This window comes from Sapajus apella, unplaced genomic scaffold, assembly GCF_009761245.1.
Source record: "Sapajus apella isolate SASKATOON/1434 unplaced genomic scaffold, GSC_monkey_1.0 scaffold140, whole genome shotgun sequence".
In the NCBI taxonomy this organism is placed as follows: Eukaryota; Metazoa; Chordata; class Mammalia; order Primates; family Cebidae; genus Sapajus; species Sapajus apella.
In genome coordinates, this window is record NW_022437080.1 from 658,366 (window position 1) to 674,822 (window position 16,457).

Here is a 16,457-nt window from a genome sequence, read left to right on the forward strand (position 1 = left end):
ATGTCTTCAGAGTCTATAGTAACATATCATCTAGTTCATTCATTCCTGATACTGGTGATTTGATTTTTCTCTTTTTGACAGTTTACTAAAGGTTTTATTAATATTATGAATAGTTTCAAAAAAATAACTTTTTGTTTCATTCACTTTTTCTGTCGCTCAATTTTACTGATTCTGCTCTTTTATTTTCTTCCTTCTGCTTGCTCTGTGGCCTTTGGTTTTCAAACATTTGACTATAATGTATGTGTTTGTGTGGATTTCTTTGGGTTTATCCTGTTTGGTATTCATTCAGCTTCTTGAATATACAGGCTTGGGTTTTTTGCTAAATTTGGGAAATTTTGAACCATTATTCTTGAGCGCTTTTCTAGCCCCAGCCTCCTTCTACTCTCCTTCTGGCACTCTGATGACGTCCCTGTTAGTCTCATGTGTCCCAGAGTTGCTCATTTTTTTTTTTTTTTTTTTTTTTTTTTTTTTTTTTTACTTCAGTCTATTTTCCCTCTGTTGTGTTCTGATTGGGTAATTTCTGCCCTTTATATTCACACTTATGGATTCTTCACTTTGTCATCTCCATTATGTTGTTGGGCCCATTCGTTGAACCATTTAAATTGGTTATTGTATTTCTTACTTCTGAAATTTCTCTTTGGTTATTCTTTATATCTTGATATATAAAATACTGAATGCATGTCTTTATATACTCTTTACTGAGATTTTTCTCTTTTATGGTAGATATTTTATATTTCCAGTGTGTTCATAATTATTGGAAGGTTTTTATGATAGCCTCTTTAAAATCTTTCCAGATAATTCCAGCATCTTTGTCATCTTGGTGTTGTGTTTTTTGTTGTTGTCTTGTCTCATTTAGTTGAGATCTTCCTGGTTCTTGGTATGATGAATGGCTTTTGATCAAAAGCTGGACATTTTAAGTACTGTAAGACTCTGAATCTTATTTAAATCTCGTGTTTTAGCAGACCTCCTTCTGGGGGGCTGCTTTATATCTGCCAGATGGAGGTGGAAGTCCGGGCTCTCCTTGGGCCTCAGTTGACACTCATGGGCCAGGTTTCTTGTCACTGCAGAGGGGGTTGTGAATTTGGGCTCTCACTAGATCTCCACTGAGACCACCCTGTCTGGGAAGAGGAAAGGCTCCATCTTATTGCTTCCCCCGTAGCCTCCACTGATACCATGGCTGCCACTGAGAGGTCCTAAAAGACTCACTCTCCACTTGGCCTCTGCTGATCCCATCTCAGTGGGATAGGGAGAGCATCTTATTTCTGCTGGGTGGGAGTGGGGTTCTGGCTCCCCACAAGGCCTCCATGGACACTGTCCAGTGGGTTGTGGGTGTTTTGTTTCTGTCTGGCTGGGAAGAAATTCTCAGTCTCTCACTCAGTCTTATTTGACAGTATTCTGAGGGCCTGGCGGTACCCTGCTATAGTCTGCTGAGCACGGAAATTCAGGCTCTTCATACTTGGCCTTTTCTGGTGTGAGGCTGCGGGCTTTTCTGTGGTTGTTCCCTGGAGTAGAGAGGTTATTGTCTAAAAATGTTCTATCTTGCTGGGCTGCCCCTTTCCTGTTTAGGGTCTTTGTGAAAGAGAGCAGTTCTTCTCAGGGCCTTTATGGTTTGCACTGGTTGGCACTTCCAGCTTGCCACCTTCCCCATTGTCCAGTTTGGGATGTGTGAAGCGAAAAGGAATCCTAGGGGACCTACCGTGCATCCTCCCTCATGTGCTAATATTCCTAGCACATCTGTCTTGTCACTCTTCAGTCTTCTTGTGTTTGCTTTGTATATAATGCCCAGAGATTGTAGTTGTACTTAGGAGGAATATGGGAAAGAATGTCTACTCCATCTTCTAGAAACCTCTTGTCTCCTGCTTTTGTATGATAACAGGTTTAGATCTACACACACGTTTGCCTGGCCATACCTTTGTTCTCCCTGTATGAGAGCACTTGTCCTCCCTGTATGAGAGCACTTGTCACAGAACGACATTAATTGTGTCTGTGTGTCTGATTCCTTCTCACCTGTGAGTACATATGGAAGGCCAGCCCTTGATTTCAGTATTTCTCAGCATATAGTGGTTATTCACTCAGTCAGTGGAGGTGGGACTGCTGCCCGTTTCTGGTTGTGCCCTTTCATGGGTGTGTGCAGCCAGAAAACCATCGGTCCCCTGCCCAGGTACCACACTTCAGGGCACCTTCATCTTCCATACTGTGCCTGGAATTGCCAAACTTGGGGCAGAAAGGATTCTGCTTCTAGGCTGGCTTTGCCTGGAAAATAGTTTTGGTGAATCTCATTATCACCTGGTTCAACCTTATTTTACAGATGGGCAAAGGAAGGCCCAGGTGTCTTACTGAAGGTCAGGTTAACAGTACAGCTGAATTGAAATCCAAATCTCATGCAAGTCCAGTTCTCTTCTTTTATTGGGTTTTTCTGCCTTCTTCATTCTGTAGCCTGAAAGTGGGCTTCAGTTGTAGTTTTTGTGTTTTTTTTTAGTAACCACACTGTTTCGTGTTTTTTTTTGTTGTTGTTGTTTAAATTGACTGTTAAATTTTATCGATTGCAACCTGGAGACCCAATTTTAATACTTTACCAGAGGTTTCACAATTGTATTTCTAATGTGCCTCTTTCTTTTCAGCAGGCATACGGCTATGGGCCGTACGGTGGTGCATACCCGCCAGGAACTCAAGTTGTCTATGCTGCAAACGGGCAGGCGTATGCTGTGCCCTACCAGTACCCATATGCAGGTAACTCACACCAGCCTTTCCTGCCTGATTTCTCTCCATTTACTGAGTAGACCAGAGAGACCTATAAACATTTTTATTTTTCGGTTTAAGCTATATTTTCTGGTTGTGGACTGCAAATCACTCTGTTGTTATGCTTTAAAAAAAGCCTTTGGTAGTTTCATACTGCTCTGCAAAGCTAGAGTAGGCTTGATTTTTAGGACTTTGCTGTTGTGTCTGGATTAGTTCTCAGAAGGAATTTGTACTCATTGGGATTTGCTTACGTTAAGAAGCAATCAAAGTAAGAGGCCCATTTTAAGGGATGAGAGGTGACCTTTCAGCTGTTCTCCTTCTGGTGACATCCATGGAAAGTTGTCACTGCTGAGGTGATGTTCTGTTTCACAGTGGAGTAGAAGGGCTTGTATTTATTCTGGGCTTGGAGTCTGTTATTTCTATTCTTCATGTCAGATGAAACACATGGCAGGCGTGAGTGACTGATGTAGGGCATCACTTGGCAAGGGGGTCAGCAGGATAGAGTTGTGGGACAGTGCTGGCCACCTGCTGGGGCTGCATGGTGCTGGCGTGGCAGTGAGGGTGGGAAGGGCAGAGCTGTGCTGATAGTTCCTATGAAGTGAGGCCGGGCAGATGCAGTGGGCATAGCACCATAGCACAGGCGGATGCACAGGTAGGTGGGCTGGAGCCAGAGGCCAAGCTCAGAAGAGATGGAAATGTGGAGGTTTGCAGGAGGAGGAGTGGTTCTGGGCTGTGAGCAAAACTAGCATGGTGTCTCAGCACAGAGGCAGTGGGAGGCAAGCTGGTACCAGAAGGGTGGGTCGGTCACTAATAGTGGTGCCCAGAGAAGTCAAGACCTCCGGGTTACAATTTTAGATGGCGTCCTTGTAGTTGTTGGTGGTTGCTTTGGCTTTTGATGCATTTAGCACTTAAAATGGGTTCTAGAATAGAAATAGAGAGATCTCATACTCCTCTGTTCCGGGAATCTGAGGCAGATTCACCCAACTAGCATGGACTTTGGAGAATTCTACTTTGCTTGACTTTTTTTCATGTCAAGTTGAAAACCAATAAAATAATAATAAGTAATTATGACAGGTTAAATATTTGTCCATTGTCTTGTGAGCCTAGCACAGATATTTTCGTTTGAATTACAGTAAGTTCTTCCTTAACATCAACAGTAGATGATTGGAAAATGTGACTTCCAGTGAAACATGTAACAAAACCAATTTTACTGTAGGCTAATTGGTATAAACAAGAGTTAAGTTTCTATGGCTTATTTCTGGTCACAAAAACATCACCACTTCTAATATCAACCATTGAAATTAATGTGAGCTATACATACATGTAAGAAAGATTAATAAAAACAAGTGAGATAATGATTTACCTAGTTAGTTCATGACCATGGATGGCGGGACCCTTTCCCAGCAGCTCAGGGCTCAAGGTGGGGAATTCACCATGAATAGGATGCCATCCCATTGCGGGGCACACTCACCCATACCCACTCTCACTCCGGCTGGGACAGTTTAGACACACTGATTCACCTAAGGGCCACATCTTTGGGATGGAAAGGAACTGGACTATCTGGAGAAAACACACAGACATGGAAAAAAAAAACCTTCAAACTCACACAGGTGGTGCCCAGAGGGGAATCAATTCTTTTCTTCTTATCAATGTTATAATGAAACTATGTTAAATGAAACAGTGTTATCTGGGACCTGCTGTACATCCTCCACATAAAGCGTTTTCTCCTTGGCTGGGCGTGATGGCTCACGCCTGTAATCCCAGTACTTTGGGTGGCTGAGGTGGGCAGATCATGAGGTTAAGAGATTGAGTCCATCCTGGCCAACATAATGAAACCCTGTCTCTACTGAAAATACAAAAATTAGCTGGGTGTGGTGGCACATGCCTATAGTCCCAGCTAATCGGGAGGCTGAGGCAGGAGAATTGCTTGAACACAGGAGCTGGAAGTTGCAGTGAGCCAAGATCGTGCCACTGCACTCCAGCCTGGCAACAGAGCAAGAATCCATCTTTAAAAAAGAATTTTTTTTTTCTCTCTTTATAAACATGCGTTTATATTTCTAGTCTTGTTTATAAATATTCTGTGTATTGTCCCAAGTGCTACGTAATACTCATAAATATTTTTAGTAATTGCCTATTATCATATTGGGTGAGGTATTACTAAACCTTGCAGTATTGGCTGTTTTTTCTTTCTCTCCCCCACCTTTTCTTTTCTTTTTCTTTTTTTTGCTGTTGTAGATACTGCTTTGAACATCTTTAGTCATTTTTCTTTTTGTTCCTACTGAATATGTATTATTCCTCTTTCCTTTCCCCTTTCCTCTCCTTCCCTTTCTCCTTCCCTTTCCCTGTCCCTGTCACTGTTCCTGTCCTGTCTTGTTTCGCTCTTGTTGCCTAGGCTGGAGTGCAATGGCACGATCTCAGCTCACTGCAACCCCCACTTCCCAGGTTCAAATGATTCTCCTGCCTTAGCCTCCCAAGTAGCTGGGACCACAGGCATGTGCCACCACACCCAGCTAATTTTGTATTTTTAGTAGAGATGAGATTTCACCATGTTGGTCAGGCTGGTCTCAAACTCCTCACCTCAGGTGATCCACCCTCCTTGGCCTCCCAAAGTGCTGGGATTACAGGCATGAGCCACTGCGCCTGACCTAGAATATGTTTCTTTTTTTTTTTTTTCCCCCCAATTAGAATGTATCTCTATATGCAGACAGGCCCCCACTAAGGATGGTTTGACTTAATGATTTTTTGACTTTACAATGGTGCAAAAACAATGTGCATTCAGTAGAACCCGTACTTCAGGTATTCCTACCTTCATTCTGTTTTTCACTCTCAGTATAGTACTCAGTTATGTGAGATCTTCAACACTTGATTATAGTAGGCTCTGTGTTAGTTGATTTTCCCAGATGCAGGCTAATGTAAGTGCTCTGAGCAGTTGAAGGTAGGTTGTGCTAAGCTATAATGTTTGGTAAGTTAGCTGTATTAAATGCATTTTGACTATGATGTTTTCAACTTATGATGGGTTTATTGGGAGGTAACCCCACTGTAAGCTGAGGAGCATCTCTATTAATATGTCAAGAGGCATAGACATTTTTGAGGGTTTTTTGGGATATGATTTAAAAATGTAAGAGATTTCAAACATAAAAAATAGGGATGATGGAATAATGAACTATCTTGTGCCCATCACTGGCTTCAGCAGTTAACCACCTTATGTCTAATCTTTTATCTCTACTTCAGCCTCCTTTCTCTATCTCTGGATTAGTTTAAGAGACATCCTAGATTTTTAATAATTTCATCTGATAATACACATTAAACCTGGATAGCATTTTACCAAGTTGATTCCAGAATGATTTACCAACTTATAATGCCACTAGCAGTTGCCGATGCAGTGGTTTATCTGTAATCCCATAAAGATTGACTGTTGTGCTTTAAAAGTTTTGACAGCTTCAGTAGGTCTCAAGTGGAACCATTGAGTTGCTTTAGTTTATATATCCCCTTTTATGAATTATTTTCCTTTGCACACTTTTCTGTTGGGATCCTATGGGGGTGGTGATTTTTAAGCCTTAGACATGCCACGTGAGACCCAGCCTCTTTCTCAGCTTCCAGCCCACAGAATAGGGCAGTTGCCATTGTTTCTTACTGTATAGAGAGCACAGATATTGCAGACATGGTTGTTTAGGGCACTTCTGGAAATGAGTTCATCCTTGCCCTTAGCTCTCCTCAGTAGAGTAGCGGTGGCACTCTCACAGGCAGTACTCGGAATGCTTGCCACATGAGGGGCTGAACCAGTGGGCACTGTGGTCAGCCTGCCTTATGCTGACCCTGGGTTGCCTTAGGGGGGTGACCAGGCAGTCCCCAGACTTGCTTGGGTGGAAGGGTCAGGTGGGTTTGTGGTTGATGCATAGCAGCTTGTGCTGACAACCAGATGGGTGCTTTGCCACCTCCATGCCATCCTGTCTGCCAGGGTCTCACTGCCTAGAGCTAGTCCACAAGAACCCTCCTAGTCCTGCACAGAGCTGGTTATGGCATTCTGTTGAGTGTGATTGGAACTAGTGGGTCAGTCGGTCAACTGAGAAGGTACAGAGTGCTGTAGACATTCTGTAAACATTGTGCTGTGATTTAACCTGCTAGTGGGTGCTCGTTCGGCTCTCTCGTGTTGTGGGGTTGAGGTGTTTGCTTGAGTCGGCTCCTTTGGTTGGAGTCTTCTATTTCTGTCTTGTAGAGACCATCCTCATGACACGTCATTGCACTGCAGTTTCCAGGGGTAAGTCCAAGAGCAGACTTCTAGATTTTGGGACTATAGTCCTCCCATCCCCCCATCTTTTATAGTTTTCTCAATTCCCTGTTTTGATGGTAATTTGTAAAAGTAACCTTCCTTTAGTCTTTCCTGTAGTATCTTAGTTGCCATAGAAACTGTGTCTGCCTTTTTCTCATTCACATTTTGACCATTTGTGTAATATTAGTTAAATTAGGCAATTAATAATGAGTGTGACGTGGAAGCATCCACAGCTGACTCCGGCAAGGTGAGCTCAATGCAGGAGCAGAGCTCAGTAGGAGCCACAGGAGTGTGACCTGCAGGGGGATGCACAATGTAGATTTTCCATGGGACCTTTTCCTTAGGTCACTTACAAGTTCTCTTGTGTTACATTTGCCTAGTCGGAGTTGACAGTACTGAACATTTTAAAATGTCAAGGCTGTGAAAGTAAATGCCATAATTCCCTAGTTTTGAAATTTTAACATTGCAGAAATAATCACTTGCTTCCAATACTGTTACCTGTACCAGATGAGCCTCTAGATTTATGATGGTTTCTTTGTGCTACTCTGTGCCTTTGATTTTTGTCTTCCATCGTCCTCTGTTGTTTTTGAGGCATTAATGGGTATAAGTGCATACTGTAGTCAGAGTGCCTGGGTTTGTATGCCCTTACTGTCCTTAAGCGCTGTGTGCCTCAGTTTGCCCATCTGCAAAATAGGGACAAGAGCACACTCACCTGAACCAGAGCATTTCAACGTATGTAGTGCTGTAAGTGGTTGGAAATGTTCACCTTTGTTATCACTGCGGGTTTCACTTCTGCTCTTCATCCACATGTGCACATCACTAGTGAGTAGTTTTTTTTCTTTTTTGAGACAGAGTCTCACTCTGTTGCCCAGGCTGGACTGTGGTAGCAGGATCTCAGCTTAGTGCAGCCCCCGCCTCCCAAGTTCAAGCAATCTCATGCCTCAGCGAGGGTTGACAGGCACAGGCATGCAACACTGCCCTTGGCTAATTTTTTTTTTTTTTGGTAATTTTTTTAAGAGAGGGTTTCACTGTGTTGGCCAGGCTGGTCTAAAACTTCTGGCCTCAAGTGATCCACCTTGTCAGCCTCCCAAAGTGCTGGTATTACATCTGTGGCCCACCTCGCCCTGCTGTTGAACCATTAAGGGAATAGAAGATCAAGAAGGAAAGTTAACACTATTAATACCTGAGCAGTTTGAAAGCTACTAGGCAATATAGCGGTGAAGCATGGAAGAGAGCAAACAGTACATTTCCAGTTGTAAGTTTTAATCTTGCAAATTAAATATTAAATTTGTTTGTAGTTTATTTTTTTTTGAAGTTTTCATCTCTAACATAAGTATTTATTTTTTTCCCCATAAAGACATGCAATAAAATAGAGTAGGCTGGGCACGGTGACTCACGCCTGTAATCCCAGCACTTTGGGAGGCTGAGGTGGGTGGATCACTTGAGGTCAGGAGATTGAGACCAGCCTGGCCAACATGTGAAACCCCATCTCTACCAAAAAATACAAAAATTAGCCAGGCATGGTGGTGGGTGTCTGTAGTCCCAGTTACTCAGGAGGCTGAGGTGGGAGAATTGCTTGAACGTGGCAGGTGGAGGTTGCAGTGATCTGAGATCCAACCACTGCACTCCAGCTTGGGGACAGAGCAAGACTCCATTTCAAAAAAAAAAAAAAGAAAAAAAAGTTACTTGAGCAGATTTAAGATTTAATTTAAAAATTGGTTTGCATGCATACTAAAAAGCTAATTTGCATTAGGTGGACATTTCCTTTTTGGGCTTTTGATGGGCACTCTGTATCTCTCATGTTCCCCATTTGTCTGCCACTTAATAAGCATGGTGTGGAAGGCTGAAGTAGAAATCAGAAGCTGGAATCTGAAGGTTCATTAGGGTTCTGCTCTTTGCAGTTTAGGGCCTTTGGCCCTTAGTGAGCTGAGGATCTTGGTTTCCTCCCAGGGCGGTTTCAGGGATGCGGGCCATGTGTTGTGCCTGTAGTGGAGGAGGGGTGGGGCACCCCGTGTGACAGGAGACGGCGGATCCTTGTTGTGAAAGGAGAACTGATGCTTTGCATATGTTGAACTTCACAAACTGCTGCTCAGAGATCTGCTATTTTCCTTCTCTTTTAGGACTTTATGGACAGCCGCCTGCTAACCAAGTCATCATTCGAGAGCGGTATCGGGACAATGACAGTGACCTGGCGCTGGGCATGCTGGCAGGAGCAGCTACGGGCATGGCCTTAGGGTCTCTATTTTGGGTCTTCTAGAGGCCTCAGGGTCTTGATGTGCATAGCTTCTCACAACCCTGTGTGCAATAAGATGATTTATTTGCAGGGCATTTCTGTTTGTGACAAATGTTTTTAATAATAGTTTTAATCATTCCTTGGAAAGTAGTGATGTCATAATTGTAACTAATCCACATAAGTACCACAGAGAAGGGTTTGAACTATGCTGTTTTGTTCAAACATTGGCTCTCCGGGGGCACAGGCTCATTCCAAGACTGTGGAACTCTCAGAATACCTTATTTGAGCATACCTGTTTTGAAAGGCATTTTCTTTTTAGAGTTAGGTGTAGTGCTTAAGGGTTAATTTACTCTCGTGTTATGCCAGTGTTGTATGCCTAATGAGTGACAGTGGCAAGAAAAGCTACAGCCTCTTCCGTTTTAACTTTTTCAAACCACAGGCCAGAACTGGTTGCATGTTACTTAGGAGTTGTGGGTTGGTAAGCTCCCAGGTACTTCTTGAGGCCATGGTGTGAGAGCCCCTGACCTGCCCTCTGGGCTCCACAGGCCCCCATCAAGGCCGTCGGCCCGGGATGATGGGGCATAGCTGCCTTTGAAGAATGATGCTTCAGAAATCTGCCTGACCCGAGTTTCCTATTCTCACTTTATTCTGGTATGGTTTTGGTAGCCATACTTGGAAAACATAACCCACATTAGGAGTTGATTTGAGCCTGAGAGTTTTAGGGCTTTATCCTTTAAAACTTGGAGAAGCCAAACAATAACAAGTGTGTGGAGGCAGATTTACTTGATTCAGAGGGAGCTGTCTGAGTGTGTGTCTGCCTAAGGCTATTTTTCTACTTGCTGAGGGAGTAATATTGGAGGAACAGTGAGGGAGTGGAAGGAGAGCCTTAGTAGAGTGTTCCCATTTTGCAGAAGTGGGGCCCTGTGGCTGTTCACTGAGCACCAGGGCAGACCGTAGCTGAGCAGACTTGGGTTATGGATGTGAAATGGGGCCCAGGGACCCTCAGGACAAAGAGACTGGCTCAAGGTACCACTCAGCCTGGCCAGGACCCTCACTCAGCCTTGCTTTTGTTCGTGATCTCTATGTGATAGAGAAACTTAGAACATTGAATTTTGAGCCCCAAAAGTATAAGTCTTTGGAAAACACAGTCCAGCCTTTCTGTCAAATGCTCTTATTTCCAATATTATGAAGTATGTATTTCAGATATTCACATTTCTGTTATTTCTTGTTTTCAAGCTCTGAATTATTCCAGTTTTCTGCCCTGCATGCTTTAAACAGTGTGCTTTTACAAAGGCAGTTTAGCACAGTGAATGTTCCTGCCCCACGCTCCATATGGTCCTTTTTTCCCTAAAATACACTCCAGGTAGCACAGACTTGTTATTTTGCCTGGCTGGTTACACTCATGCTGTCTTGCTTTACTGCTCAGCCACCTCCCTCTGAGGCCAACTTAAGCCGACTTATATAGGACTCCATATGAAGCCAGACACCAGAGAAACTGAGTGGTGACCATGGGTCTGTGTTTTCTCTCTAATCCCAGGGGACTTGTTGACATGGAAGTGTCTGTTCCCACATGGAAGGATGTGTACCTTTCATCTCTGAATAGATGCAATGTATGACAACACTAGTGTCCATGGTTTAAAATGTTGCTTTGAGGATATTCCATCCGTTGTAAGAAGAATGGTTTTGTTCAGGTTATAATTGTTATTAAAGCTGTATGTACACTTTACTTTAAACTATTAAGTTTTTCATGTTGCACTGGTGGTAATTTTGAACTTGGAATTACTGGGTGGGAATTACAGGAACCACAGAGTATTGACTTTGGCTGCCGAAATGCTCTTGAGGCAGATGTTCCTATGTTCTCCTGGCTGCTTCTGGCTGAAGGGGAGAGGTGTGGACTGAAACTTGGGCACCATGTGTGTACCCTCCGCAGTCCCCATCCCAGTGGGGCCAGCCTCATTAGGCAGCCGTAGATGAGCCTGGAAAGTGACTGTCATTAGTGACTTGATTCTGGTATGAAATGCATACTGGGGATAAGGTGGGCTCAAGTATTTCATTTTCTTGACCACAACTCCCATAGATGCCAATGTTTTGACAGCCTCAGTTTCTCAACGATGTCCTTTGTTTACAGTGCTACACTTAGCATCTAAGTCAAGAAGTGCGTGAGTTAGAAGAAACTTCTTGTTTAGGTTTGAGTAAGCATATTACTTCCATGTGTACTTTTAAATAATGATCCATACCTTGAAGAAGTTGGCTAATGACACATTGTATACATGCTGATCTGATGTTCTTTTCATTCCTTGAGTCAACTTCAGGGACTTGGATATTAAAGAGGAGAGGGAGAACTGTGCTTAATGTTTTGGATCATCATTTGTGAGCAAGACCAGACTTTGCCCATTTTAGGCCGTCAAGATTCAAGGTAGCCATCTCTGGATTCTAAGAAGATCCTGCAGTGGAGACAAAATGACCCAAGTGTATTTTCCACAAGTTTTGATCCTGTGTAAAACTTCTTTTTCCTTCCCTAGTGTATGCAGATACAAGGCATGGAATGCAGTTCCATTTTCTCCCCAGAGTTGATCTTTTTGTGATTGCTTTCCCGTCTCTAGTATTCCGTTGTGTCTACAGAACTGAGTTTTTCCTACATATGCAAATTGTACGTTTCTAAATGAAAATGTCAATACATTAAAGCATTAACCTTAAAGGATGTTTCCTTGTGACTTCTGTTGTTTTTTTAAAAATTACTGGCAGTAACATACTCTCAGGTTTTTCTGCTGTCATGGATCATAAGAATGGCATTTATTGAGGACCTAGCAAGTGCTGGAATGTGTTGTCACATCAGAGACAACTCACTGAATTCTTAGTGACTCTGTAAGGGAGGTGTTATCCAAGTTCCACTGGAGGGACTGAGGCTCAGAAGTTAAATTACTTACTCAGGAGTGTGCAGGCAGTAGGTCTCCACATCGGATGTTAAAACGCCGCCTTGTTCCCTGTGCCATGTGCTTATGAGAACATGAGTTCCACAAACATAGGAATGGGCTGTGTAGTCACACACTTCAAATGGCTGTGAGAAAACAGACACTGTTTTCCCCAACCAGATCCCCCTGGCAGTGTGTGTCCAATAACTTTTCCAGCATCTTTGGATACATGACTTTTTTTTTTTTTTTTTGACGGACTTTGGCTATTTTTGCCCAGGCTGGAGTGCAATGGCGCGATCTTGGCTCACTGCAACCTCCGCTTCCTGGGTTCAAGTGATTCTCTTGCCTCAGCCTCAGCTAGCTGGGATTACAGACACCACTACACCTGGCTAATTTTGTATTTTTAGTAGAGACGGAGTTTCTCCATGTTGGTCAGGCTGGTCTCAAACTCCTGACTTCAGGTGATCCTGCCATCTTCGCCTCCCAAAGTGCTGGGATTACAAGCATGAGCCATTGTGCCCGGCTCTTATTTTTGTTTTAAAAAATTATTTTAAACTTTTTGATGGGGTTTTTTTTTTTTTGATGGGACTGTGTGAAAGGACCTAATCTACGTTTGATAGGTGTACCTGAATGTGATGAAGAGAATCAATCCAAGCTGGAAAATACGCTTCAGGATATTATTCAGGAAAACTTTCCCAACCTAGAAAGGCAGGATAATATTCAACTCCAGGTAATACAGAGAACACCACAAAGATATTCCTCAAGAAGACCAACCTCAAGGCACATAATCGCCCTCAGATTCACCAGGGTTGAAATGAAAGCGAAAATACTGAGGGCAGCCAGAGAGAAAGGTCAGGTTACCCATAAAAGGAAGCCTATCAGACTCACAGCAGATCTCAGCAGAAACCCCACAAGCCAGAAAAGAGTGGGGGCCAATATTCAACATCCTTAAAGAAAAGAACTTTCAACCTAGAATTTTAAATCCAGTCAAACTAAGCTTCATAAGTGAAGGAAAAATAAAATCTTTTGTGAACAAGCAAGCACTCAGAGATTTCATCACCACCAGGCCTGCTTTACAAGAGCCTCTGAAAGAACCACTACAAATAGAAAGGAACAACCAGTATTGGCCTTTCTAAAAAATACCAAAAAATAACATCAACATAATTAAGAACTTGCGTCAACTAATGGGCAAAACGGCCAGCTAACATTAAATGACAGTATCAAACTCACATATATTGTTATTAATTCTAAATTTAAATCGACTAAATCCCCCAATCCAAAGACACAGACAGGCAAAAAAAGCCAAGACCCATTGGTATGCTACATCCAGACCCATCTCACATGCAAGGATACACAAAGACTCAAAGGGATGGAGAAAGATTTACCAACCAAATGGAGAGCAAAAATAATGAGATAGAAAGCAGGAGTTGCAATTTTTGCTGATAAAATAGACTTTAAAGCACCAAAGATCAAAAGCAAAGAAGGACATTACATAATGATAAAAGGATCAATGTAACAAGAAGAGCTAAAGATCCTAAATATATACCCACCTAATACAGGAATACCCAGATATATAAGACTTATAAAGAGACTTGGACTCCCACACAATAATAGTAGGAGACTTCAACATCAATATTAGATCAATGAGACAGAAAGTTGACATCGATATCCAGAACTTGAACTCAGATCTGGAACAAGTAGACTTAATTAATGTTTATAGAACTCTCGACTTTAAATACACAAAATATACACTCTTATCAGTACTACATCACACCTATTTATAGGTTTAAATGAAATATTGGTTGGCTACTTGTTCATTATTTTCTTCCCTCATTTTTTTTTATGTCTCTATTATTAAACACAATTACAGGCATACCCATTTTTAGACTGCATTCTAGCCCAGGCAATAAAGCAACACCCCTGTTCTCTCTCCGTCTTCCTCTTCCTTCCTCTCCTTCATTCTTTTTTTTTTTTTTCTTATTTTATTCTTTCTCTCTTCCTCTAAAAAGTATTTGCAAAAAAAAATTATTTTAATAAATGGTATTGGGAAAACTGATAGCCATATGCAGAAAGCTGAAGCGGGATCCCTTCCTTACACTTCATACAAAAATGAACTCCAGATGGATTAAATATTTAAACATAAGACTTAACACCATAAAAACCCTAGAAGAAAATCTAGGCAATACCATTCAGGACACAGGCATGGGCAAAAGCTTCATGACTAAAACACCAAAGGCAATGGCAAGAAAAGCCAAAATATACAAATGCTATCTTAATTAAAAAGAGCTTCTGCACAGCAAAAGAAACTATCATTAGAGTGAACCAGCATCCAACAGAATGGGAAAATATTTTTGCAATCTACTCATCTGACCAAGGGCTAATACCCAGAATCTACAAAGAACTTGAACAAATTTACAAGAAAAAACCCCATCAAAAAGTGGGCAAAGGATATGAACAGACACTTTTCGAAAGAAGACATTTATGCAGCCAACAAACATGAAAAAAAGCTTATTACTGGTCATTAGAGAACTGCATATCAAAACCACATTGAGATACTATTTCACACCAATTAAAATGGCAGTTATTAAAAAATCAGGAAACAACAGATCCTGGAGAGAATGTGGAGAAGTAGGAACACTTTTACACTGTTGGTGGGAGTGTAAATTAGTGCAACCATTGTGGAAGACAGTGTGGTGATTCCTCAAGGATCTAGAAATAGAAATACCATTTGACCCAGCAATCCCATTACTGGATATATCCCCAAAGGACTATAAACCATTCTATTATAAAGACACATGGACACGTGTTTTTTGTGGCTACTGTTCACAATAGCAAAGACTTGGAAGCAACCCAAATGCCCATCATTGACAGACTGGATAAAGAAAATGTGGCACATAAATACACCATGGAATACTAAGCAGCCATAAAAAGGATGGGTTCAGGTCCTTTGCAGGGACATGGATGAAGCTGGGAACCATCATTATCAGCAAACTGACACAAGAACAGAAAACCAAACAGCATGTTCTCACCCATTAGGTGTTGAATAATTGAGAACACATGGACTCAGGGAGGGGGACATCACACACCGGTGCCTGTTGGGGGGTGGGGGGCTAGGGGAGGGATAGCATTAGGAGAAATACCTAATGTAGATGACGGGATGACGGATGCAGCAAACCACCATGGCACATGCATATCTATGTAACAGACCTGCACGTTCTGCACATGTATCCCAGAACTTGAAGTATAATAAATTAAAGAATAATAAAAAAATATTTTAGTTTCTGAATTGCCTCTCTTCTCTGGGCTAGCTTTTCTGCTTTTCTCACATCTTATAGACCCTGACTATGTGGGATCATGGTTGCCACTTACAGTTAAGATGAGGGAGCCAGTTACAGTTAAGCTCTTAAGTCCCTTGCTTTTGTTTCTTTGGAGAAGAATCCTCTGATATTTCTCCTGGAGACCATGGTTCTGGAGGGATTGGGTTGAAGGAGTGTCGTCCACACACAGGCTTTCTAGTCTATCCCATCTTCTGTTGGGCTGGCCTTCCTGCTTCTTGTGGCTCCTAGGGTTTGTTTTTTTTTAACTTACTTTAATGAATAGGTTATATATAGCTCAAAAGTTAACAACAAAAAGATACATTCAGTAAAAGGGCTTTCATCTGCCCAGTACCACTGATAGTGGATTATTCTTAATGGGTTTCTTTATGCATTGTAAGCTGGTACAAGATGAATTTTCTTCCTTTTTTACACAAAAGTAGTATACCATATAGATCAGTGGTGCTCAAAATTTGGTCTCAGGATGATTTTACACTAAGTTGTGAGGCCCCCAAAGAGCTTTTAAAATGTGATTTATGTCAATATTATATTAGAAAATAAAATTGAGATTTAAAAAATGATAAACCCATTGTATAGTGACATTTTATTTATTTTTATTTTTTGAGACAAAGTCTTGTTCTGTCATCCAGGCTGGAGTGCAGTGGCATGATCTCAGCTCACTGCAACCTCTGCCTCCTGCGTTCAAGCAAATCTCCTGCCTCAGCCTCCTGAGTAGCTGGGATTACAGGCACCTGCCACCAAGCCCGGCTAATTTTTTTTTTTTTTTTTTTTTTAGTAGAGACAGGGTTTCACCATGTTGGCCAGGCTGGTCTCAAACTCCTGACCTCAGGTGATCCGCCTGCTCTAGGCTCCCAAAGTGCTGGGGTTATAGGCCTGAGCCACTGTGCCTGGCCTATAGTGCCCACTTTTTTGGGTGGTGGGGGACAGAGTTTTGCTCTTGTTGCCCTGGCTGGAGTGCAATGGTGTGA

General features: G+C 42.2%; 1 protein-coding gene across 10 annotated transcripts in view; it reads left to right on the forward strand.

Moving 5' to 3' along the window:
• The window catches only part of PLEKHB2 (pleckstrin homology domain containing B2), a 48,189-nt gene extending 36,246 nt beyond the window's left edge, over positions 1–11,943 (forward strand). For 3 of the 10 annotated variants that reach the window (XM_032263989.1, XM_032263990.1, XM_032263995.1), the window contains 3 exons: positions 2,622–2,730; positions 6,956–6,997; positions 9,130–11,943. In XM_032263989.1, the coding sequence (XP_032119880.1) occupies positions 2,622–2,730; positions 6,956–6,997; positions 9,130–9,266 (288 nt within the window). In that variant the 3' untranslated portion in view covers positions 9,267–11,943. The remainder of the gene's footprint in view (positions 1–2,621; positions 2,731–6,955; positions 6,998–9,129) is intronic. The other 7 variants (XM_032263992.1, XM_032263993.1, XM_032263997.1 and 4 more) reach the window with 4 other exon arrangements.
• Positions 11,944–16,457: the final 4,514 nt, after the last annotated feature.